The sequence below is a fragment of the Lepidochelys olivacea genome, assembly GCF_965140295.1.
Source record: "Lepidochelys olivacea isolate rLepOli2 genome assembly, chromosome: 22".
In the NCBI taxonomy this organism is placed as follows: Eukaryota; Metazoa; Chordata; order Testudines; family Cheloniidae; genus Lepidochelys; species Lepidochelys olivacea.
The window spans coordinates 12751465-12777000 of NC_140432.1; the positions used below are offsets into that span (position 1 = coordinate 12751465).

Genomic DNA, 25536 nt, shown 5'->3' on the forward strand with positions numbered 1-25536 from the left:
AACATGGGCTGTGACCCTGTCAGCGCTTCCTTCCAGCCCTCCTCTCCATACCAGCTGGCCAGGCATGGGGTTCTGAAACATCAGGCACTAAATTTAGCCCCTGACTGGGCAACTATCTCAGGTACAGCAGTCAAGGCAAATTGATACTTTAAACCAAAGGAGCTTGTTGGTGACTTTCCTTGTACCTGTGTGTGGGAAATGAGCTCCCATTTGATACATACCCTTTTAATAGGGTTCTCTTTCCACTATCCAGAGAGAAGGACTTTTATAGGCATCATGCAATGATGGGCCAAACCTATCCCTGGTGTAAACCCCTTGACATTAGTGAGATTGCTCCAAGGGTTAATTTGGCTGTCCCAGTCTACTCATGTACCTCCTGAAGGGTCAGCTGTTGTAATTCATGGGGAGCATCCCCCAGTAGCCTCGCCCTGCAGAGAGACAGACACATTGAGCTGAATATCGTTCGTGCATGTGAATGGCAAGCTACATTCTGCAAGCTTCCAGAAAGCCCAAATTGTTAGCTGGAACAGCCACAACAGGGGTTATTTGGTCCCAGTGGGGCAGAAGTTCACTGACAGTGAGGAGGTGCTCGTAGAACTATGGCCTTTAAGGGGCTGTGTTAGGGATGGAACGGCACCATGCACTTCATAGCCCTTCAGTGGTAAGCCCCTGCCCCTGCAGGGGATCTTGTTTATATTTTAGGTAACGGGTCCCCATAACTTTCCTCTTGCATCAATGGCAGAGACTTCCTTCTCGTTCACTCACCAGTCCATCCCCAGATGCACCAGAGGGACAAGGGTGCTTAAGCCCATCAGGCAACAGCTACAAATGCTTAAACCAGTCTGCCTCTCTGGAAATAGCATCAAGCCCCTGTTCTCATCAGTACCCTTCCCTCCTGGAGCCAACCCTCCCAAGGCTTCCTGCTGCCCCTAGCTAGGAATAAGCCTGAGGCAGGAGTGAAAGGGGGGAGATACCAAGAGCAGACACCTTCCCCTCCCTCCCACCCCCAGTCCCCATGGGAGGAATGCAGGTAATCAATGGCTACCTTCCCCTCAGCACCAGCATGCCAATTGTTAGTGTTTCCTGATAAAGTGGAAGGAAATAAATTCATTGTAAAAAATTTAGGAAGGTCTGATCTCAGGAGCACCGCTCTGGAGGGGGCTCTCAGAGGCCTAGCTCTGTTATCCCTCAACTAGCCAAGAGAGACAGCAGAAATATGCATGAAAGTGCGGCCCGCAAGCGTGAGCACCAGCTTCCATCATCAGCTTCAGCTGTCCGGGCTGTACGCCCCTTCCATCCACACGCATGCCAGGCCTACAGGGATCATTCCGCAGTCCTCCCTACCTGAGTGTGATTAGTGAAGGTGGGGTGGCTAAATGTTCCTCTGGGCTAGGTTGGGGCTAAGGAGAAAGGGAGTGCTTAGCCAATGGGATGGAGGTTGCTAGATGTCCCTGTTATTGGGTATGGAGAAGGCAGTGCCCCTCTGAAGCATGTCAGTGGTGATTGCCGCATGCCCCTCTTCTCCCGGGCATAAGAAATGGTGAGTGCCCCTCCTGCTGTGGATGCTGGAGGCATCGGTACCAATGGAGGAAGGCAATGGGATGCTGTTGATTCCATTTGCAGGTGGCCTTTAGGGTTTTCCTTGTTGGATGTGCAAGGCCAGTCCATCACTAGGTGATACCCTTTCCATGATTCCCCGAATTATACACTAGATAAAAGGGTAGCCCAGGCCCCAAACATTCTGCAACATGGTACCATCCCAGGTACTGTGGCAGCACTCAGCCACTGATGCTGACACATAGCTCCTTCACCCGGCCATCTTGCCTGGTCTTTCTAGCAGTGCTTTTTGTCCTGGGCTTCTTGACGGTTATGCTGATGACCCTGGCTATCATGCTGAGGCCCCCCATTTCCAACCCCAGTCCTATGAACAACTGGAAGCCACGGTGGAGGAGCCTGGGTGAGCCACACATCCCACCCGAGTACATCCTCATTAAAGACAGGTGAGTCTGTCCGCATGCTGGGACTCCACTAGCTCTGGAGCTTACAAATAGAGGCCTGCAGGATAGAGTGCAAGAGCAATAGAGGAAACAGGCTTCTTACTGCACAGGCCAGATGGGGTGCTAATCCCTGTTGCCCTTTGGCACTGCGCTCCTGTCCAACATCACAGTCTGATGGCTCCTCAACTCCACAGAGATGAAACTTCTCTGCTTCCCCACAGGGTGGTGGTTTCCCATATTGCACTCCAGAGCGCTCCCATTCTCATCTCCACTGGCATCCCCTGCACGCTGCCATCACCTCACTCTTTTTGCATGAATCCCTTTGCCTGGTTCTCTGCTCCATACCCCTCTTACTCCAGAATCAACAAGAAAAACGTTAATCTAGCGTCTGAACTGGACTGGTGACACTGCAGCTGCTGCTGCTACTAGGAGCCTGCACTGGCTTGTGAGTGGGTGCGTGGAGCGTGTGTGTACTGCTCCACCCATGGATATGCATCACACTCTCTTTTTCTCCCTCCAGCCTTCAGTTCTATGAAGCCCTCGGTCCCCAGGGTTCTGGAAGAGGAGCTGATGGTGGAGAGAAAGGAGTTATCCATGGTCCAGGTAAAGCCCTTTATCAAAGGCCAGACTCTCTCCTTTTGATTTGTTCATACTCATTCCCACCAACTCTGTTTTGTTCTGTTCTCATTTGTGTACCACGCCCATACCATAGTATCCCAGTGCCTGCACACTTGGAAACTCATGCTGATGCCCATACATTTGTGGTCACACACTCACTCAGGCTGCGATGCACTGACGCTCAGAGACACAAACATTTCATAGGTTCCTCCTTCCATTCAAACATTTTCTCTCTCCCAAGTGCGGGTCAGGAGCCTGCCAGCTGTGTAATGGGTTTAAGAGTCCCCCCCGGCCTCAAACTGAGGAGGCTAACTGCCCTCAGGGTATCTGAGGTGAGGGAGAGATGCACAACATTAATAAGCAAAGCCAAGCTCCTGGAAAATGAGGGCCCTGTATTCTGCTGTTGGCTCATATGTTCTCTGAGTGCCCAGCAACCTACAGTCTTTCTTCCCCTCTTTCAGTGACAACATCTCAGAGGTGATGGGCTCAAGGTGTGGTTCATGCTAATGCAATAAGCTCAGGGCCCAGCAGGTGGCACCATCTACTGGCTCTGGGAACTGTTGTGCTGTAAAAAACTAAAACTAAGAGCCGAACAGGACACAATGGGCTGTGAGAAGATTCCATATTCTGTTCAGCAAAGGTCCCTTAAGTTCTGAAAAAACAGCACCTGGTGTCTGTGCTCTCTGCCTGTCCTTTTACTGGCTCCTGTTCTAAGAGAGACAGGATGGCTTTGTCATTTCCACTGCCACACAGGTCCTTGGATCCATGCATTCATTCTTTCACATCTCCTAAAAAACAATAATAAATATATTTTTAGCATGATTCCATCTAGGCGCTGCATCAACAGTCCGAACATACTAATATGCAAAAGCTGCTGTGGTATAAACCGCACAACCCCAATGGTAATATCAGAGAATGAATGACATTTAGCACTTAACTGGCACTTTTCAGCCACAGGTCTCAAAGCGCATTACAAAGGCTGGTCTCTTTTAACTTGTGGGAGAGATCAGCAGAATAAGACACATGCAGGAGATGTGACTTAAGGACACACGGGATGTACAGGGCTGAGTTATGAAACGACTGTAGCTGGCCGTTTATGCATTCCTTCTGCACTCCCTCTGAGACTGGGTTTCTGTTCTCCAAACAAGGAAAGGCCAGTGGTGGTGAATCCAATGAGCTTTGTAAAATAAACGTGCGATTCATCGGAACATCACAGCTCTCCTCTCACATACAAAAGTATCTGACTACATCACCCGTATCCACAGATCCATGAGGGTCTCCCTTTTCATTTCAGAAGACAGATCCACTGCGGGTTCTTAGTTATTAGAACCCTCAAAGCACTTTATCCAGGCACCCTCACGGTGGGCTTTATCTTTCTCTGATCCATTCCCTCCAGGTCTCTAGCATCAGTTCTGACCCTCACAGTCTTGCCATTGTTAGGTAAAGGCCTTCTGTTCTGCAGCCACTTGCAGCTCCAGCCATGTGCAACAGCCTCCCTGTATCTTCTGCCGCATCGACTCTCCTCTCCTTTCCTCCTCCACACCACACTTCTCTCTCCCGCATTACCCTTTATTGCACTCTGTGAAGCATGCTGGGATTGGTATTAAAGACCTGGCCCAAAATGAAATGGTGTATCATGAGATCATAGCCACTTAGAGATTCAGCTGATGACTCTCAAGGAGAGAAATATCTTCAGGCCTTTCAGTCAACAATGGGAAATGAGAGGTACTTTGTGTTTCAGGCGAGCAGCCCGCACTGAGGGACCTGGAAGATTTCAGCGTCCGCACCCTATATGATAAACTGGAGGACCAAAACCTTCACCTGGCTTCTCAGATGGCAAAACACAGGATGGATGTGTTGGCCTTTTACAGGGGGATCTGCCAGAGGATCCAGGGGCTGATGGTCAGTATGGAGAGGAGCTTAAGGGAGGGGATCTCAGAACCTTGGAACTTGTAGCATACATAGTTTACGGGGTAGGAATTTACTCAGCATAGCTGCTGTGTCTGAGGAGTCCCAGTAGCAGCAATGGCCAGAGAGACATGCAGCTGGGCAAGAGATTCCATCCTTCTGCGCTCATCTCATTGTGGTTAGCGATGCCTTTGTTACCTCTACATAGGCTAGACTGCAGCAGCATGCTCTACCTGGAGCTACCCTTGAAAGGCTACCAGATGCAGCATACAGCTGTCCGCTCTGTGAGCAGGGCAGACCAGCAGGAACATATCACTCTGCACCGGCTACCAGTCCACTTCTGGGTGAAGATCAGGGAGCTAGTGACTACAGAGCCTGGAAGTGTCCAGAGCCCACCTCTCTCAGGCAAATGCTTCCCCTTCCACTTCCATGTAGCTGGAGTCCCTTGGGTGCCAAACGGCATTTCCTGGCTTTCACTTCTGGAATTTGCTCCCAGTGGAAATACCTCTGAGCCTGATCTTGGCTAAATAATAGTGCAGTATTGGATGAAACTCTTTGCTCCAGCTTTTTGCTACCTGTGGGCTCTGGATCCCTGGTACTTAGCCTATTAGCTAGATTTTCAGCGTCTGTTAGGCCTGGTCTGCGCTGGAAAGTTGTACCAGCAAAACTGATCCATTTTTGGCACAGTCTTATGGTTGTCCACCCTTACTTCTGTCCCCGAACAACAACACCCTCTGCTTTTACAGGCATTTCTGCTCCCTTTGGGGAGAGACATGAGCCTCCTGCCAGTATAGTTTTGTTAGCACAGTGGCAGTATGGACACACACATAACTATACCGGTATAAGCGGTCCTCTGGCTGCAATCCCACAATGCAACATTCCTTTCAGCAGTGACCTGTCAAGTAGCACTTTGGAACTTGGCTGCCCCACGTCACGGTGATCAGAAGCGCAGCTTATTTTATATGCCCAGTGTGGTTTCCATAGCCACAAATGTTTCTGGTACCTGCTTCATTTTTGCTGAAAGCTAAGCTCCTTGCTCTGAGTCTCATGCTACTGCCTGGTCCAGGAGAGAGGTGCTGGATTTATTTGCACTGTACAGACAAGAACATGGGCTGGCAGTTTTAGTTCTGCAAGGGGCTGCACTGCATTTGCTCCCTAAGGGCTCTACAGAGCATTTGGGCACAGCCATGGGGCTTCTGGAATCCTTTCTGGAGCTTCCCAGTGTTCAGGAGATGCACACCCACTGCTGCCCCTGTCATTTGGGATACAGAATACTCTTAGAGTCTTATTCTAAGCCAAACAAAGCTCACCTGATACTACAGTGTTCTTATAAATGCATGTGATCTAGGGTCAAATTCTGCCCTGGGATGCCAGCATGGGACCTGCATGTGAAGGTGGCATTTCGCCCGTGGTGTCTGTGTGCTTGGTTGGAGAGGCTGGGAAAGGGAGGAGTGAATACAAGAGAGGTAAAGCATGATGCTGCTGCTCTCTGTAACTAGGACATGGTGCAAACTCTGGACTCTGATGGGCTGAAAGACCTCACCAAGCAAAGCATCTCTGTGCATAGAACCCATTGGAGCACCCAGGCAGCCATGGGCATTGGGCAACGTGACGAAGTGACCAGCAGAGACTTTCAAGCAATGGGCCACACAGGTGAGAGAACCAGAGTGGAGGGAAGGGAGCAGTAGTCATTGGATGGCAGGTAGTGCTCCATGAGCCATCCACAGCATGATTAGGAAAGGCATGGTTCATGTAAATGGGGAGAAGAGACAACTCAATATCCCAGCTTTCCATGTCACTGCAAGTCACAATTCCCATAGGAATTGATGGCAGCTCCTTAGGTGAGTTCCTTTGGGGAAGAGACCTACCAAACAGGATGAAATCAAAAGAGTCCTACAGAAATGTAATCGTATTCTATAGACATTACTGTAAACCTTAAGAAATTCAATAGGGAATTATCAACTTTTTCCATTAGCTTTATTGGATCCAACCTATAGGATTCCATAGCAGAGCTATAATTCTCTATTAAATTCTATGGAATGGCATAAGATATGTTATAATTCTCCATTCAATTCCACAGAGTTCTAATTTTGAGAGACCCTCAGATATTAGCCCTATTACATTCTAATCTGTAGGACTCTTCCACAAGGGCTGGAGATGAGATGCACTGGTTGCACAGTGTTACAGACAGGTATTAAGAACATAAGAATGGCCATACTGGGTCAGACCAAAGGTCCATCTAGCCCAGTATCCTGTCTTCCGACACTGGCCAGTGCCAGACGCTTCAGGGAATGAACAAAACAGGACAATTAGCGAGTGATCCATCCCCAATCGTCCAGTCCCAGCTTCTGGTAGTCAGAGGCTTTGGGATACCCAGACCACGGGGTTGTGTCTCTGACTGTCTTAGTTAAAAGCCATTGATGGACCTATTCTCTATGAACCTATTGCCATCAGCAGCGGTTTGGATTCATAAAGCTCAAGTCAAGCCTGGAACTAGGCTGTCTCCTGAGCTCCCTTTCAAATGAGATGTAAAACTGAGGCTCTACTAAGGTTGTTAGTCCAAACCTCAGTGCCCCAGTCAGATCCCAGCTCCGTTAACTCCACTGAGCTTCTGTACATTCTCCCAGTAGTGTAAATACAGCATTCTTAGCTTCCTGTCCTAAACTACCATGCACTTATAAACCACGGCCACATTGGCTGCACGTCAGTAGTGGATAAATGAGACTTGTGTATAGGTTTTAAAGCACTTGGGAATGAGTGGGGCTTGATAAATGTGTGGAACCATCCTTGATTATTGCTGTTGCTGAATTCATTAGGTGCTGAGTGGCGGGAGGCAACTGAATTAATGAAAGCTCTGAAAATCCTGCTTGGTAAAGTCCATTGTGGGAAGACGATTGTGAAGCAAGAGCCAGCACAGCATGTACAGGGACAGGATGGGACAGCAGAATCCAGCCTGGCCAGTCAAAGGAAAGCAGAAGCAGAGCGAGGGCAGGTGAAGAACAGCTGACCCAAAATGGACCTCTGTATTATTCCCAATGACTCGTGTCTCTGTCTTTGACACTTGGCCCTTGTTTGTCCTACAGGATCCTGGCGGGCTCCAGGAGCATGGACGCTCCAATAGGAAAGGCCCCTTTGTCACTTGCGAAGAACTAGGTAAGAGCCATGGGTTCAGCTGTGGACACGGTAACAATTCAGGGGGTGCTGTAAGAGGTTGCTTTGATAGATACTTGGTTAAAATAATCACCAGAGTGTCTGGGTAGCAACACTTTTTTTCTTTTTTTAATTTTCTTTGGACATTTTATAATTACTATTTACAGGGAGGTCTTTTTATGTTGGTGGTAAGGTGAAGGAGCATTTCCCAGTAAGCTCCCATTACACACCAGTCCAAGACAGGCCCTACAGCAAATGGACCCTCGCCCCCAGTGCATAGAACAATACTGTGGTGGGGGAAAATCCACAACAGTCCTAGCCATTTTGCAGCCATGTACTCAGCAACCACCTCCTGTGAAAGATTTTGGGTGCTGCTCCATTGATCAGCCACTAGGTGGATGCTGTCTGGAGAACCGGACACCACAGTTGCCCACTTTTTCATGCAGTAAATAAGCACCCCGACTTTCACAATAAGCCAAAAATCAAGCTAATCCCATTTCAAAACAAGGCCAAAACAAGCCAACCCCTAAGAACCCCCACGCTCTATGTGACTAGATCCCCCCGGTGTGCAGTCTGGGACTGTGGTGGGCCTGCAGTGCACTCCTGACTCCCCCACTCGCCTCTGCTTGCCGGGAGCCAATCAAAAAAAAAAAAAAAAAAAAAGTAGCCAACAAGCAACTCACAAGCCAATTAAGCCAAAAACAAGACCAATTTCTGCGATTTTTTTGTGGGTTTGGCATGTCCACTGGACACCATCTAGATGGAGGAGCATCAGCTCCATGATTCTCTTACCACCTGGGGCTCAGGAGAAGCATTCTCTCTAGGCACTACAGTTCTTGCATGTGGCAATGTGTTATGCAGTAACTGCCCACCTGCCCAGCCATCTGCATGAAGCCACCTCCTTTCTCCAGGCCTGGAGGTGCTTTTCTAGCTGACATGCCATGTCTGTGTTTCCCAGGGCTAGGTCCTCAGCCTGGTAGGGCCACACTGGCCTGTCTGACTGAGCTTGAGGTGGAGAGTCTAATGGCAACTTCCCCCCTCACCAGGACCCTGCGTGAGATCAGGCAGGCTTTGGAGAAGCAGCAGCAGTGTCCTGTTGTTTCTGCTGCAGGTAATGAAGCAAAATTCCTCTTGAGTGTCCTGCAGCCTGTGCCCCTTGAGGTGCAGAATGCAAACATATAGGATTGATGTCGGGGGGAGGAATCATTAATTACCAAGTCCACTCTACATTTGTGCCCAGATGAGTGACTCTTACGTAGTCTTATACATAAAATATCTCCGCAGTTCATTAACTAGTTTAACATGAGTCAGAGCTGGTGGATTGACCTCCTTGGAGAATGAAGTCCTCTGTTGATCCACAGGTTCAGCATAGGTATGAGAAGGGCAAGCTTCCCTGGCAGTGTGCCTCAATCCTGGCCAGGAAAGATGAGAGGGAAAGTCAGCCTCTGGGGCCCATTTACGACTAGGTCTCTATGCTGAAAATGACAGTAAGAGTGACAGTGCTTAGGTGAGACTGAGGATACCTCTCCTCTGGGGACTGGACATGTCTGAGGCAAGCTGCCAAACCTGAAGATACAGGGAGCCTTCAGTCATGGCTAGATGGGTGGGAATGGGAAGTATCACCATGTGACAGTTTGTATATGGAGACCACAAAAGCGTGGCTTGGCAGCGGATACTGGGCTCACTTGCCCCAGCCTGCTTTAAAGAACCCAACAGTTTATAATGGCATAATCCTTTGTGCAGGGTGCCATTACACCTACACTCTGTGCATCCCCAGAAAGTATCTCTATGGAAGCCTGTGATAATGGGAAGGAAATAGCTTGCAGAATTGTAGCTTATTGTGGAGAATTTCACAGAGGAAGGAGGAGAGCTGTGGATAGTGGAGGGATGGTGCTAGTTTACAGGTGGAGGACATCCCCAGGGAGCAAGAAATGGTATTGGTTGACAGAGGGAAGAAGACCGCTCCAGGGAGCAGGGAATGATGCTAGATTGCTTACCTGAATTCCTGTGTCTTTTCTTTTCCAGAGGCATATTTGAGTGACAGTTCTCCAAGGTCCACCAGGAATTCACTGATCACCACAGATCTGGCCAGCTTGTCCCCTCGCCAGTTTGTTGTTTACCGCTTTGGCTGCACTGTGATTCGCCTGCTAAGCAGGGCCTGCTCCCACCCAGCTGTGGTACTCATGTTGGCTCAGACAGTCCCAGACCAAAGTTACCAAAGGGTCCAAGAGGCTCTCCAAAGCCCTGGAGATTCCTACTATGATGCTACCAACAGGTTCCTGTATATATGTTCAGCACGCCTGGAGAATGCCGGGGAATTTATAGCCATCCTGTTGAATGCCATGGCATGGATCAAAGCAGGTATGAGTGCCAGCAATCAATGGGAGCAGGGTGTCTGCTATTTATACTCTATCTGTGACTCAGCAGGTGAGGAACAGGTTCTTTTATAGGCATGTCTTCATAGCCCCAATAATTTGTTTGTTGCTTGGTAAGAGTTTGCTGTCTGGGAAAAGTTTGGTTTTCTTTGCTCCTGGACACAGCTCTATCTAGAGTCCTGCAGTGCTGCTCTACGTGACATCACTTGTGTTATTTCCTTTCTCCAGATCCTTCGGCCCTTTCTGGCCTGGATACTGTGTCCCAAAACTAGGAACAGAGGAGTAACTTCAAAGGCCCTGGGCACTCTCCAGCAGTAGGATCACAGCCCAGTACAAGGGAGGCTTTCACTGAGTGTTTGAATCCTTTGAGAGCCAGGTCTCCGGCTGTTAAAATTATAATTATAATTTGTATTAACATGGTGCCCAGTCATGGACCAGAACCCCATTGTACTAGGTGCTGCACAAATTCAACATGATAGTCCCTGCCCCAAAGACCCTACAGTCTAAATAAATCTTGGAGTCAATGGAGCTATGCTGATTTTCACCAGCTGAGGATTTAGCCTTGATTTCACTCTTATTTTCTATCCCTTTGCAAGCTTCAGAACTGATGAGTGAACAGGTCTGTTCTTTAAAGGTGTTTGCACAATTTTTTCCATAGCTCCAACGCCTGACTATCATTACATCACTGCAGAAAGCAGCTAGTGGTGTTTATGCGTCACAGTGGATCATTGGCAAGAGAAAGAGAGCATGCATCTACCCTGTAATTTACTATGCAAATCACACAACAAGGAAATGTCCGCCCATCACATGCAGAGCTTTGGAATTCAGTGATGCTTCAGAGCCACTTTCTATAAATTTAGCTAATGAGTTTTAGCAGTCTCTGTGCTGCTTTTGAGCTACTGATCTGAAACCAATGGAGCTGAATCCCAAAGCTCCTAGATCATCCCCAATCTCAAGATTCTCCCCTCTGGTCACTGAACGTAATTACGCTTTTGTTTATATCTATATATATGTAGAAAATAGGTCTAGGTGTATGCTAGATGGGTTGTACATGTCCAAGGATAGTGAAAGTAGCATACATTTGCTAGCTGGGTTGGCAGGCTGCTGAGTATCCAGGTTGATTCCTTTAATTAACTTTAGGATAGCATCATCATCAATCCAAGTTAGACATTCCCCATAAAGAAACATGGCTGGTGGTTTTTCCATATACCGGCGGCCAGAGGGGTTGTCTCAGGACTCTGAGTATCAGGTTTGAAATGTCTGGAACTATAGGTTCAAATACCATTAAGCTCAGCTCAGCCCTTCATCCTTCTGACCAACATGGAGTTTGCCTTAAAAGCCAAGGTCCCATCTTCCTGATGTGGACATCCAGGACTTGCTTCTCTTTTGTGAGAATAGAAGCAAGCCCTAAAGATCTCATGGCACTTTTTGTAGGAATAGGGGTTTGTCCCAATGTCCTTGGTGAACCTTGTTCTCCCACAACTACAGCTTGTCTTTGGTTTGTTGATTACCCCCTTGCATCACTGGAAGGCGGCTACACATATAGGGCCAGATTTTCAATGGTGATGGGCGCCTACCACCACAACTGCAGTCCTCAGCATCCCTGAAAATCAGACCTATAGAGTGTAGGACATACTTTGAATTCCATTGGAACACAATGTATTACACACGTACAATGTTACTGTGGCATTCTGAACATTATACAGTCAGATTGACCAACTTCATCCTTGCCATTACAATGTGTAATTCTGTTTTTGCAATGAGGCGTGGATTTGTGTTTATTTCTCTCTCTCTCTCTCTCTCTTTCTTTGTTTAATCTCTTGCTAATTAGCATTAGTAAAGGAGAAGGAAGTTATTGTTTCTAGTTGTAGCTGTCCTGTGGTTCCACCAGACACAGTCCCTTTGACACTATCAGCCTGTCTACTGTGGGGATTTGTTCTACAAATTCTTACTGATTTTAAACCTGGGTCACATAAACTAGTTGTAAAACCCAACTGCAATGTTTGGGGAAACTTCCTCAGTGTGTATGGAGACCCTGTGTCTCTCACTGTCATCCTCCATTCTTTCTAAAACTGTTTCTACTGGACAGATGCTTTGGTTACTTTTGCCTTTGCTGCTATTTTGTCTGCTACCATGTGCACTCAGTGGAGAGGCTATTTAATGGCTAACGAGGTTACACGTTTGGATTAAAAGGACTCTGATCGCTAAAGATGAGTGGTGTGAATGGGGTCTGACTCTGTCTACTTTTGTCTTTCTCCAGGATCGACAGCAGCTGCCAGTGCTCATTCTTGCTTTCAGATAGAACTCAACAGAGGCATCACAGCTCTGGCCAATGCCTTTTTCCAGTGTTCCTGGGGAGCAGTAGAGAAGGTAGTTGAGATTATGTGACTTCCATTAGTGGCAGTGAAAATCACACATGCAGATCAAGGGGACAGTGGATTAGAGCAGTGTGAAATGTGCTCCAATACAGCCAAAATTTGCCTGGTTTAGCTGGGTTTGTTGCAAATTCAAATTTCATGCAAGGTTTGTTGATGCATTAAGGAACCTCCTGAGCATACCTGGGGCTGATTGATGGTTTTGATGTGGATTCATTACACTTTAGTGGGTTTACGTGGTATCAGCACCAAGCTCGGAGGTGCTGCTGAGTTTCACTTTTAACAACCCAAAAGTGAAACATGGGAAGCATGAACCTCAAACTTCAGGGGGAGTCTATACTCTGCTCTCATTCCACATCCAAAGTGCCCTTTGATCTCAGGGATGAATAGTGATCCACAGTACAGAGCAGAGAATAGAAATTTACCCTTAGTCTACAAAGCTTAAAGAATGCCTTCTTCAGATGAGTGGCCTTCTACCTTCCCTAGTATTTGCTTTGTATGTGGAGTAGAACCAGACACACAATAAAACCTCAGGTCTGAAGTCTCCTAAACCATGGGGATTGTTCAAATTCTAGATCTGGATCTGAACTTAGTGGTGTATGTCCATTGCTAGTTTAGATAAAGAACCTCTGAACGGCAAAAAGAAAAGGAGTACTTGTGGCACCTTAGAGACTAACCAATTTATTTGAGCATGAGCTTTCGTGAGCTACAGCTCACTTCATCGGATGCATACCGTGGAAACTGCAGCAGACTTTATATACACACAGAGAATATGAAACAATACCTCCTCCCACCCCACTGTCCTGCTGGTAATAGCTTATCTAAAGTGATCATCAAGTTGGGCCATTTCCAGCACAAATCCAGGTTTTCTCACCCTCCACCCCCCCACACAAATTCACCTGGATTTGTGCTGGAAATGGCCCAACTTGATGATCACTTTAGATAAGCTATTACCAGCATGACAGTGGGGTGGGAGGAGGTATTGTTTCATATTCTCTGTGTGTATATAAAGTCTGCTGCAGTTTCCACGGTATGCATCCGATGAAGTGAGCTGTAGCTCACGAAAGCTCATGCTCAAATAAATTGGTTAGTCTCTAAGGTGCCACAAGTACTCCTTTTCTTTTTGCGAATACAGACTAACACGGCTGTTACTCTGAATGGCAATAATTCTGCAATGAGAGGCAGCAATCCTCATCAGGTTAGTTAGTTAATTTCCCTGCAGGACTTTTGCAGTATACAGTGTGATCACAGAAGAAACGTTGCTCTTTTGATTGACCCTCTGGTGTTTACACTGTTGTTTCCTTACTCTTGGTGCTCATTTTAGGATCCTGCAGAAGACAAACCATCCACATGCTTTGACTCCCAGACAATATTTGAAGAACTTCTGAGCATCCGAATGTCACCAGATCCCCAATTCCTTGAGAAATCCCAACATGAGAGGTACTGGAGATCAACACACAGTTAAAAACAATTATGAGCCATATCAACTGGGAGGAAGAATTGAATCAGAAAAATGTGGATGATAATCGGGAGCTGTTTAAGAACACTTTACTAGATGGCGCAAAAGACACAATTCCACAGTCAAGGAAAAAGGCTTTTTTGGTTAAAAAAACAACCTAATTTAGAGGGGAAGTAAAGGCAGCTAGCTAGAGAGATAGAGAGATAATTGACAAAAGGGAAAACTCATAGTAGTGAACATAAATCAGAAGTTAGGAATTGTGGAAACAAATTTTAAGGGAAGGGACACAAGGAGAAATCTATGGCCAGCAGAGTTAAGGACAATAAGAAGAGGTTTGGGTGGGGTTTTTTTAAGTATATGAGGAACAAAAAGAACCCTGTCAGTGGAATTGGTCCGTTAGCAAATGGAAATACTAGAATTATCAATAATAATGCAGAAAAGGCAGAATTGTTCAATAAATATATCTGTTCTATATTTGGGAAAGGACAGTTGAAGTAGTCTCATTGTATGATGATAACACTCTTTCCATTCCACTATAGAATCATAGAATCATAGAATATCAGGGTTGGAAGGGACCCCAGAAGGTCATCTAGTCCAACCCCCTGCTTGAAGCAGGACCAATTCCCAGTTAAATCATCCCAGCCAGGGCTTTATCAAGCCTGACACTAGTATCTCAGGATGATGTTAAACAAGAGATACCGTATATATTCGTTCATAAGCCGAATATTTTTGGTAAAAAAGTGATGCATCAAAGAGCGGGGGTCAGCTTATAAACGAGTCTACACCAAAATTTGATGATTTTAAACTCTATGAAATCATTGAATTGAATATCTAATACATTGTCATTTTTTTTACCTGGAGCGTCTGCAGGCATGGAGGCCCTCAGTTCCTTGTGGCCGCAGTTCGCCATTCCCAGCCAGTGGGAGCTGTGGGAAGTGGCTGAGGGGCTCCATGCCTGCAGACACTCCAGGTAAACGAAACATCCCAACCCGCCAGCGGCTTACCCTGACAGGCCAGGAGCCAAAGATTGCTGACCCATTTATTTATGTCAATACTGCAGCCTTTTAAAGTTGCAAAGGCTTTGTTTAGTGGACTAGATTGGTTTGAACGGAATACTAAAAGAGCAGTGCTGCAGATCTGCATGACGTTTGACCCATGCATTTCACAAAATGCTCTGCCTTACAAGCCAATCAGAAAAATAGAATGAACGATAGTACTATAGCAATGGTGTCAGTCCGCTACTGTGTAATTTGATCTCTTCATGCATTTCTACCCATGGACCTCATAAGCCTTAAGCCAATGTGAAAATATATAGAGATAGAATCTCTAATAAAATTGAAATAGCCTGTTATCGCCACAGACATGCCAATCTACAGGGCTGCTTTGAAATAAAACAAAGAACAATAATAATTTGACAGTGATAAAGCAGGTGATATTCCTCTGTAAAGTCCTAAAAAATCTGTAACTACAATAATAATCATCTATTTTCATACTAGTATTTAAAATGAACAACAGTGAAATCAAAAGAAAAAGGTCTGCTTATCACGCAGCGTTCAAACTTAAAGTTGTTGAATATGCAGAAGCAAACAGTAATTGCACTGTTGCTCGTGAATTCTGTATCAATGAGAAGCAAGTAAGAGATTGGCGAAAAAATAAAACAACGCTAAAAGACATGCCAAGAAGCAAGAAAAAATGTCCAATGAGGTGCGCTTCATTTCCTGAGCTGGAGAAAGACCTACATAATTGGGTTGTTGAATGTCGACAAAATGGGTACATTGGCACTAGAAATGGAATTGGTCTGTGTGCTCTGCAAATGTCGAAAGATGACAAATACAAGTCAGTAAAGCCATCAATGTTTGTCGCATCAGTGGGTTGGTGTACTCGCTTCATGAACTGTCATGGTCTCTTGGCTTCGTCAGTGAACAAAGATAGCGCAAAAACTGCTGAGAGATCTGGAAGAAAAAAATCGAATCTTTCCAAAGGTTTATTATAAAATATCAAAAGGAATATGCATTTGAACCGTCACAAATAGGAAATATGGACGAAACACCGATGACATTCGATCTCCCGAGCAACAGAATGGTAACCAGTGTTGGTGAAAAAACAGTTTTAATTAAAACCACTGGCCATGAAAAAATCCATTGTGCGGTGGTTTTATGATGTTGGGCAAATTGATCAAAGCTCCCTCCTGTTGTTGTTGTTTTTAAAAGAAAAACCTTGCCTAAAAACGTGAAATTTCCTGCTGGTGTCATCGTACGTGCACACGAAAAGGGATGGATGAATGAAACTGGGACTATTGAATGTCTGAAAAAAGTGTGGAATAAGAGACCAGGAGCACTTTTCAAGAAACCTGCTATGCTTGTCTGGGACATGTTCAGGGCACACAAGATGGATGAGGTGAAAAATGTGGCCAAAAATATGAAAACTACTTTGGCTGTAATACCTGGAGGCTTAACTTCAGTTCTACAATGTCTTGATAGTTTTTTTGCTTGATGTGTGCCTGAACAAACCCTTTAAAGACAGGCTACGCAGAGTGTGGTCTGAATGGATGTGCTCAGGCATGGCAAAGTTGACGAAAGGCAGGAATCTTATGAAGCCAGAAATCAGTCTGGTCGCCCAGTGGATCAAGGACGTGTGGTGTCCATTCCCTCGGAAATGATAGAAAAATCATTTAGAATGCTGTATCAGCAATGCACTCGACGGGTCAGAAGATGGTGCCATATTTGATGACACAACAGAGGCTGATGATGAGAAGGAATCTGAGTCTGAAGTCTACAATGACAATGCAGGTGCAGCTGTGACTGAAGCAGAGTTTAATGAACTGTTTGGTGAATCAGAGACTGATTCAGACTTCGAAGGATTTTAAGACTTTTTAAAATCTCATATTGTTTTAAGTTACTTGTTTTAAATATCCATTTACTGATTTTAAATATTGACTGTAATTTTGAAGGTGAATACATATTTGTTCAGTTATTATTATAACAACAACAGGTTTTTCATTAGATTGCATTAAAATAATTCTAGCAAAACTTTTGAGTGTTTCCTGTGACACCAGCTTTTAAAATATAGCAGGGGTTGGCAAACTTTGGCTTCTGGCCCATCAGGGTAAGCTGCTGGCGGGTTAGGACGTTTTGTTTACCTGAAGCGTTCACAGGTACGGAGCCCCTCAGCTCCCAGTGGCCGCGGTTTGCCATTCCCAGCCAATGGGAGCTGTGGGAAGTGGTGGCTGGGAACGGCAAACCATGGCCACTGGGAGCTGAGGGGCTCTTTACCTGTGAATGCTCCAGGTAAACAAAATGTCCTGACCTGCCAGCGGCTTACCCTGATGGGCCAGGAGCCAAAGTTTGCCAACCGCTGAAATATAGGGTTGGCTTATGAAAGGGTCATACAGTTTTTACTATTTATTCCTATCCATCTTGGGGGGGTTGGCTGATAAACAAATGGGCTAATGAACGAGTAAATACAGTACTAAAGGTAGACATGTTTAAATTAGTCAGTCAAGATAAGTTGCATTCAAGAATTTTAAAAGAGCTGACAGCTGACAACATTAATGTCGATTTTCAATAAGTCTTGGGACACTGGGGAAGTTCCAGAAACTGTAAGAAAGCTAACATTGTGCCACTATTTAAAAAGGGTAAATGAGATGGCCCGGATAATTATAGGCCTGACAGTCTGACATCAATCCCAGGCAAGATAATGGTGTGGCTGGTAGGAGATTCAATTAATAAAGAATTAATGAAGGGTAATATAATTAATGCCAACCAACATAGATTTATGGAAAATAGATCCTGTCAAGCTAACTTTATATCTTTTTTGATGAGATTACAAGTTTGGTTGATAAAGGTAATAGTGTTGATGCAATATACTTAGACTTCTGAAAGGCATTGGACTTGGTACCACATGACAGTTTGATTTTAAAAAAACTAGAACAATATAAAATTAATATGGCCCACATCAAATGGATTAAGCTAGCTAACTGATAGGTCTCAAAGCATAATTTTCAATGGGGAATAATCATGGAGCAGATGTGTTTCTAATGGGGTCCCACAGGGACCTGTTCTTGTCCCTACTCTATTTAATATTTCAATGACCTGGAAGAAAAGAAAAAAATATCCCTGATAAAGTTTGTAGATGACACAAAATTGGGGCAGTGGTAAATAGTGCAGAACACAGATCATTGATACAGAGCAATCTGGATCGCCTGGTAAACTGGGTGCAAGTAAACTATATGAATTTTAACACAGCTAAACGTAAATGTATACCTCTAGGAATACAGAACATAGACCATACCTACAAGATGGGGGACTCTATGCTGGGAAGCAGTGACTCTGAAAAAGATTTGGGGGTCGTGGTGGATAATTTGCTGAACATAAGATCCCGGTGCAATACTGTGGCCACAAGGACTAATGTGATCCTTGGAGTCGTAAACAGGGCAATCTCAATTAGGAGCAAGGAAATTATTTTACCTCTGTTTTTGGCATTGGTGCAACAACTGCTGGAATAGTGTGTCCTGTTGTGGTGTCCACAATTCAAGAAGGAAGTTGATAAATTGGAGAGGGTTCAGAGAAGAGCCACAAGAATGATTAAAGGATTAGAAAGTCTGCCTTATAGGGATAGAATCAAGGAGCTCACTCGACTTAGCTTAGCAAAGCGAAGGTTAAAGGGTGGCACTGCTCACTTGATCACAGCCTATAAGTACCTACATAGGGAATAAATATTTAATAATGGACTCTTTGATCTAGCAGAGCAAGGTATAACAGAATCCAACGACTGGAAGTTGAAACTAGACAAATTCAGATTGGAAATAAGCCGTACATTTTTAACGGTGAGAGTAATTAACCATTGGAACAATTTACCCAGGATCCTTGTGGATTCTCTGTCACTGACAATTTTTACATCAAGACAGGGTGTTTCTCTAAAAGATCTGTTCTAGGAATTATTTTGAGGAAGTTCTCTGGCCTGTATTATATCGGAGGTCAGACTAGACGATCACAGTGATCTTTTCTGCCCTTGAATCTGTGAATCTATTAATTGCTCCATGTGGAATTACAGCGCAAAAGTACTGTACGTTCCTATATTGAGTTTTTGCCTAATTAGATAATTGGTATATATCTCGCCTACTCTTGTGTTAGTCTACTTTGCTTCTGCTTTCAAAGTTGCATTTGGATACAGATCAAAGCCATGGGTGCAGCTGTTGCCACTGATATTGCATCCGAGTTGAGTTTCTGACTATGAGCCCTGGAAAGGATCCCAGAGAATGCTTTGCATGCAGTGAGAGAGGTGTGGTCTACTGGTCTGTGCACTCTAGGGTTCTAATAGTCAAGCAAGTGACTCACCTACCCCATCTTAGCCTCAGTTTCCCCATTTGCAAAAAATTGAACTAATATGACTTACTTATTTCACATCAGGGGCTATGAGGTGTACTTAATTAATATTTGTAAAGTACTTTATTAAAATTATTGCTATATAAATGTAAAGTTGTAATGAGGATGAGAGATGTCGCAGTTCCTTCTCCTTCAATCTGCCAGGAAGAGTTCTATGAGCCAAATAACACTGCAGGCTTTCTGCAATGATTTATTAAAAGAGCTACCACTGAAAATGGGCAGCGTAGCTTGAGGGTGATGTGACAGCTATCTACAGGTACATGAAGGGTCTAATACCAAGGCGGGAGGAGGATTGCGATAGGATGGACCATTGAAGGAATAACAAGATGAGACTGAGCTAAGGAATATTTAAGCTAAATAGCAGGGGGAAATTCCCAGCGATTAGCATTATTAGACTGTCTTCTTCACACGCACAAAAATGGTGGAAGTCTCATTGCTTGCTTTTGGTTCCACCCCTTATGCTACATGAATGTTCTCTATAGGACAAATTTCACAGTGTACTTATGCTGCATGGACCTGCAACAGGTGCCCAAAATATGTCAAACCCACCCAGAGTCAAGGGAGAGTTGGAATGTGCCGGATATTGAGTAGCTTTGTTAGTTGTAATAGCTTTTTCTGGAGAAAGGAAACTATGAAGTCGTCAGATTTTGCTCTACTGAAGCTATGTGGGCCCTAGGGAAAGGGGTGGGATTCAGAGCCCGAGCCACAGCTTCAAAGCACTGTCTACACAGCTGTTTTTACAGCACTAGCACAAGACCTGCTAGTTCAAATCTCTAGACCTGGGCTGTGTAGACATCCCCTATCAGACTTGCTTCCAGGCTTGCGATGAGTTTGCAAGTGAATCCGTTCACTCTCCCATCCTCTTTCCCCAACTCCCTTCCCGTCTATTGCAGGTGAAGAAGGAATTAAAATGGAGACTCAAGAGTGATCAGAGGAGTCATACTGGAAGTACATGTTGTGTTTTCTGTGTCTAGGTTGCAACATTACCGATGTTTTCAGCTTCGGGCGGAGATTCAAGATATGATGCAAAGTTCAGGGAGAAAAGGAGCAATGAAGTGGAGTGGTGAGAGCAATAAGAGAAATGCAGATTCCTCTGGCATTGAGGTCAGTTGCTTATAGGCTGTGGGCCTGTATCATAGGGCGACCCCACATGGCATGCTCTCCTGCCGCCATTGCATGACAGGCCCACCCATCTTACTTTCCATCCTTCAGAGTCCCCAGAAATAGTCCAAAGTGTCCTTGAGTACAAATGGCCCTTGTGGGGATAATTTATTACAGAAGAAAAAGTCACGCATATAACAATACCAACACTGTAATCCAGGTAATACATCAAATAGAGCTCTGGCATTCCATGCCCCAGCTCTCTGGCCCAGCCCTGGTATCCCTCATCACATCTCAGTGTCCCTCACTGTGCCCCGGCTCTGCAGCCCAGCCCCCATGTTCCCCGCCATGACCTGGCTTTCCAACCCAGTCCCAGCATCCCTCACCATGCCCCAGCTCTTCAGAGCAGCCTCTTTGGCCCGCTGGCTTCAGCTCTCTGGCTCGAGGAATCAGAAAACATCTTCCTCTCTTGCTCTCAGCCTCCAGCCTTCTCTGGCCTTGACTGTCTCAGGTTCAGGAAGGACAGCTGGCTAGACCCTTCACTGGCTTCCTGATAATTCCTCCCCCTTTCCAGAGAGGGTGTACTGAGAACTTTCTGATCTCTACAGCTTTCCTCAGAGATCCCCCTCCAGTCTCCTGAATTTTCTTAAATGACACTCACCAGGTCTTTCCCTGACCTTTTATAGTCTCTGGTGCTGCTCACCCTCTTAACTGGCCAAACTGGGAGCCCCTATTGTGGCGCAAGAGAGCTGTACCTGCTTCATTCACAGGTGCCAGCCACCGTGTGACAATCTGATTCTCCTTCAGCTCAATCAGTTCTTCCCTGATGTTATTCCATCAGTGTCAGTGGAATTACTCCTGGTTTTCAGCAGCATAAGAGAGAGGAGAATTAGACCCCTATATATTGAAGAAGTTGAATTTATGACATTTTCCAGTCTTTTATTTTAAAATTTCCACCGTTGCCTCAGTTTTGAGGAGCGTGGTTTAATGCATCCTAAAGGGGCAAGAAGGTCTGAAAGTGCTAAGCACCTGCACTCTGGAAATCTGGCCCCTTGAAAGATGGGCACACAAAATTTCTAGTAAGTTTTGAAAGCCTTGTTAGTATGACAGACAGACAGCCAACTCTTAGAAGAGAATAGGTGCTCCCCCCAGTGCCACTGCTCTACCACTCTCTATTGTCACTCTTGGTAAGACAACCCGGGGGCTGTACTCACAGCCATTGCTCTGGTACTCTTTCTTCTTGATGGTATTACAGCACCTGTGACCTCCCACATGGCTTGCACATCTAACCATCCCCAGCAGGGACTCCTGCTGGGAAAGGCTGAGATTAGGTAATGTGAGCTCTCCAACACTTTTTATCATAATTATTCCACCTCTGCATCCAAGTGCTGTGTATTTCCATGTGGAAAGGATCGGGGCTTCAGTTCCTTTGAGTGTCAGTTGGCTTGGTTGCACACTGGAGGGCTCTTTAGATTGAAGGGTCTCAATAGCCTGTGTTTTCTTGTGGAAGGTTGCGAAGCTGGAGAAGATGCTGGATGGGCTAAATGAGGAGTTCTTCCAGCTTACAGTGCAGGCCTTGACAAGCCAGAAGGAGGAAGAACTACTGGACCAGAAGCTCAGAATCCAGGAGGAATCATTTGCGGTATGAACCACTTTTCATAGACTTGGTGCATTTAGCAGCTTCACAGAGGTGTCCACAACAGCTCACCTTCGCCTTGGTGCAGCCCCTAATGATTCAGCCTCCTGTGCTGCAAAAGGTGAGGGTGAAGAGCCAGGATAAGTGAACAGTTCAGACATCCCTGAACCAGTTGTCTCCTTTCCTGCAGACCCATCAATTCCAGTATCATGAGTTCAGTTCATCAGAGAAGGGGAAAGTTTTTTCTCCAGGATAAAGTCTTTTGTCATGCAGTTTGCCCTGTAAGGTTGTGTTCCCATCACTTAGTCTCCTATTGTGACACAAATGGCATGGCATCATTGCTTCATGCAGGCTGACAACCCTGTGCTCCAGGAAACTAGCCCCAGAATATAGGTAGCAACAGACGGTCAGACATTTACCTATGCAGATCCAGCCAAACAAGATATCTGCTGAAGCACAGGGAAAGGGAGAGGAAAGCTGGTCTTGGATTCTGCAAGCTTATTGAACTTCGTGGTTATTAATAGAACCCAAACTTCTCTAAGCCCCTAGCAGGGCATGGTGTGATCTAGAAGTCGGATAACTTTATAACATGCATGTGGGTCTCCATAAGATCCGCTTTTGCTAGAACAGTAAGGCAGTGTAGACTAGTGGTTTGAGCAGGGAACAGCATCAGGACTCTTCAGCTCTATTCCCAGCTCTTTGCCTGGCTCCATGTATGATCTTGCACAAGTCACTTTACTTCTCTCTCCCTCCATTTCTACATCCATAAAATGGGCTATCAGTGATACTTTCACCGCAGTTGTGAGGTTTAATTCATTGGAACATGTAAAACACTTTGCAAACTTTTATGCTGCTACAGAAGTATTGAAAGGTATAATTAATCACAGTCCAAACATTGCATGTAGCTACAGACTCCAGATGAAATTGCAGCTTTCCAGAGCCCTCTGTAGAAAACTTTGAAAAACATTCAGTTGAGAACTAGTCCTACTCCTGTCTCTCATTTCTTGTTGTTCTTTTCCTTCATATCTTGTCACAGTGAGCAGTTGCATGAATATAGGATTTCTATTTCCTAAGAGTTCATCAGTCAGAGCTTTCTGTTTGTAGCATCACAGATAGTTGCTGTGGAGATGGATTATGAAGCAACCAAGGTTTGTGACTTGCAGTGGGGATTAAGCAGCAGGAGAATGAAGATCCTGGTTCTCTTTATGCAAATATGTCCCTTTCAGTAAACAAGAGGACAAAAATATGGATATAAAGGGAATGGCTTCCACATGGAATATATTCCTGGAGGTGGCTGTGAATCTTTAATAGATGATGACCAATGTTATAATTTGGTAACCAAAATAGTCAGTGTACGATAGTGGGTATGTCTACATTGCCAATGGAGGTGTGACTCCGGTACATGTAGACATACCTGAGCTAGCTTTGATCCACTTAACTCAAAAAGCAACTGCACAGACTTCAGTGCTGCCACATCTTCATTGCTATTGGTGCCCAAGCTAACTACATGAAAGCTAGCTCAGATATGTCTATGTATGTGCTGTAATCACACCTCTGATTGCAGTGTAGACATACCCACTGAATCTGGGTCTTAGGATGGATTCCCTATAAGCAAAGGATGATAATAGTTGCACATCGAAAGCATTTTTGAACCCTTGATCTTTTGTGCTCTACAAAGGCGGGTATTGTACAGACATGTGATTGACAGTTTTTCATTTGCTCAAGATCACTAGAACCCAGGTCTCCTGGTTCTCAATGCTACGTTCTACCCACTAAACCAGGCTGCCTCAGGAAAGGTGTAGCTGCCAGTTGCTGCTGTCTAACTCCATGGGAGTGTGCTGTTGTTTTATTTTACATTTTTATGGCAGACACTGGGCAGGATTCATGAGGAGGAAGCACAACACTTCACAGAGCAGCTAGAATCCTGGGCCGCGAAGAGAGACCAGGCCCAGTTGCTGGAAATTAAGAGGAGCTGTGTTGCTCAGAGAATTAAAGATACAGAATCTGAGCTGTTTCATCTTCTGCAAACCACAACGGCTACCAGCTCATCTCCTGAAGGACTCCAGCAATCCTTTTGTACCAGCTAAAAGCATCCAACTGATGATGTTCCATCATTGCTGGGGCGAACAGCACTGTGCACCAAATTTCCATGGGACAGTCATACATGTACATACACACAGTGACATGCATATATGAGGATACACAACCTTCAATACGCACACATGCATGTTTTGGGTTATTTGGGCACGTATCAGCAGATAAATACATGCACAGAAACAAAGACACTAATGGATATAGTTTGATACAAATACATATGTTCATGAACAGATGCACATGTACAGAGAGAGATGTTCATATGCACACTGATTGATGCATGCTGTAGTTCCCACATATATACATTCTTTACAGCTGTGAAGGCATAGACTCAAATGTATTCCTACTGGCTGTTAATCATCCATAATTATGCAGGGCTGAAAATGATATCAATGTTCTTAACTTGGTTCACTGGTTCTGAATGTACCACTCTCAATAAGTGAGACAAAAAGTGAGTAAGAAATTAAACTCTTCACATACATTGTAGGAAATCCCTGCCCATCAGCAAAATAAATTATGTGCCTCTCATGCAGGCTACACCCTTAAGGTTATTTGTTTTCCTAGAAAAAAGGTTGCTTTCATCCTACCTGGTCTGATTTTTAATAGCTTAGGAACATTAACTCAAGCAGTAATGTCAGTTCCAAGAAGTGTGGATCAGGAAATACCAAAGACATCTGTGAGGATATTGCGATTGTTGCCCCTCATGCTGAATTTCATAGGCCTGTTATCAAATGGCTAATTAATAATAAAACTTGGCCCTTTCCATCCATGGATCTCAAAGCAATTTACGTTGGAATGGTGAAATTCAAACATAGAAAGAAAAAAATGTTTTAAAAGGTAAAAATGCCAGCGGCGGGCGGGGGAGGAATAGTTGCTGTGATTTATGGAGTGGATTTTAAAATAATTTATTTGAAAAACTTCAGATCCAAAACACACGTGGGAGTCCAAGTCATTCTTGTTCTTAGGTTAAAATGACAGTTTTGTATTGTAAATTATTAATGTCAAAAACCAAGTGAAATGAAGAAATAGGAAAACAAATGGACAGAATTTTAGCTAGTCTGGTCCTTGTTACTGTCCCACTTGTTCCATGAGGCCCTCTTGTACCATATGCATAACTACCAAGTCTTATTTATTTGAGCTTCGTTTTTGGTATCTCATGCTAGCAAGGAAGGATTTTGCAATGAACTTCAATGAAACATTTAAAATCTCCCTCTCTTAAATTGTCACTGCTCTCACTTATCCTTTTTTCAACTGTTTGTGCTATAAATTAACGTGAAACTGAGTAACTCCACTCTCTAGTCAAGCTGGGAAAGTCTTGAACAACTTCCTGACATCCAACACCTTTTCCTGCAGAGACTCCTGCTGGGAGTGCCTTTTGATCCAGTGCCCCAGTACTATTCCTAGGATCAACTTCCGCTACCAGACACTAGGACTACAGT

At 44.9% G+C, this 25536-nt stretch overlaps 1 protein-coding gene across 1 annotated transcript; it reads left to right on the top strand.

The window, feature by feature from the left end:
- Window positions 1-3: 3 nt before the first annotated feature.
- LOC311511234 (uncharacterized protein) lies at window positions 4-24849 on the top strand (the record flags this gene model as incomplete). The annotated part of the gene is made up of 14 exons (XM_084611649.1): window positions 4-121; window positions 1838-2000; window positions 2518-2600; window positions 4357-4517; window positions 6023-6176; window positions 7340-7515; window positions 7607-7676; window positions 8632-8784; window positions 9699-10034; window positions 12309-12418; window positions 13748-13863; window positions 20241-20370; window positions 21878-22009; window positions 23872-24849. The coding sequence occupies 14 exons, from the start codon at window positions 4-6 to the stop codon at window positions 24088-24090; spliced, it is 2121 nt and encodes a 706-aa protein (XP_084467775.1). The 3' UTR covers window positions 24091-24849.
- Window positions 24850-25536: the final 687 nt, after the last annotated feature.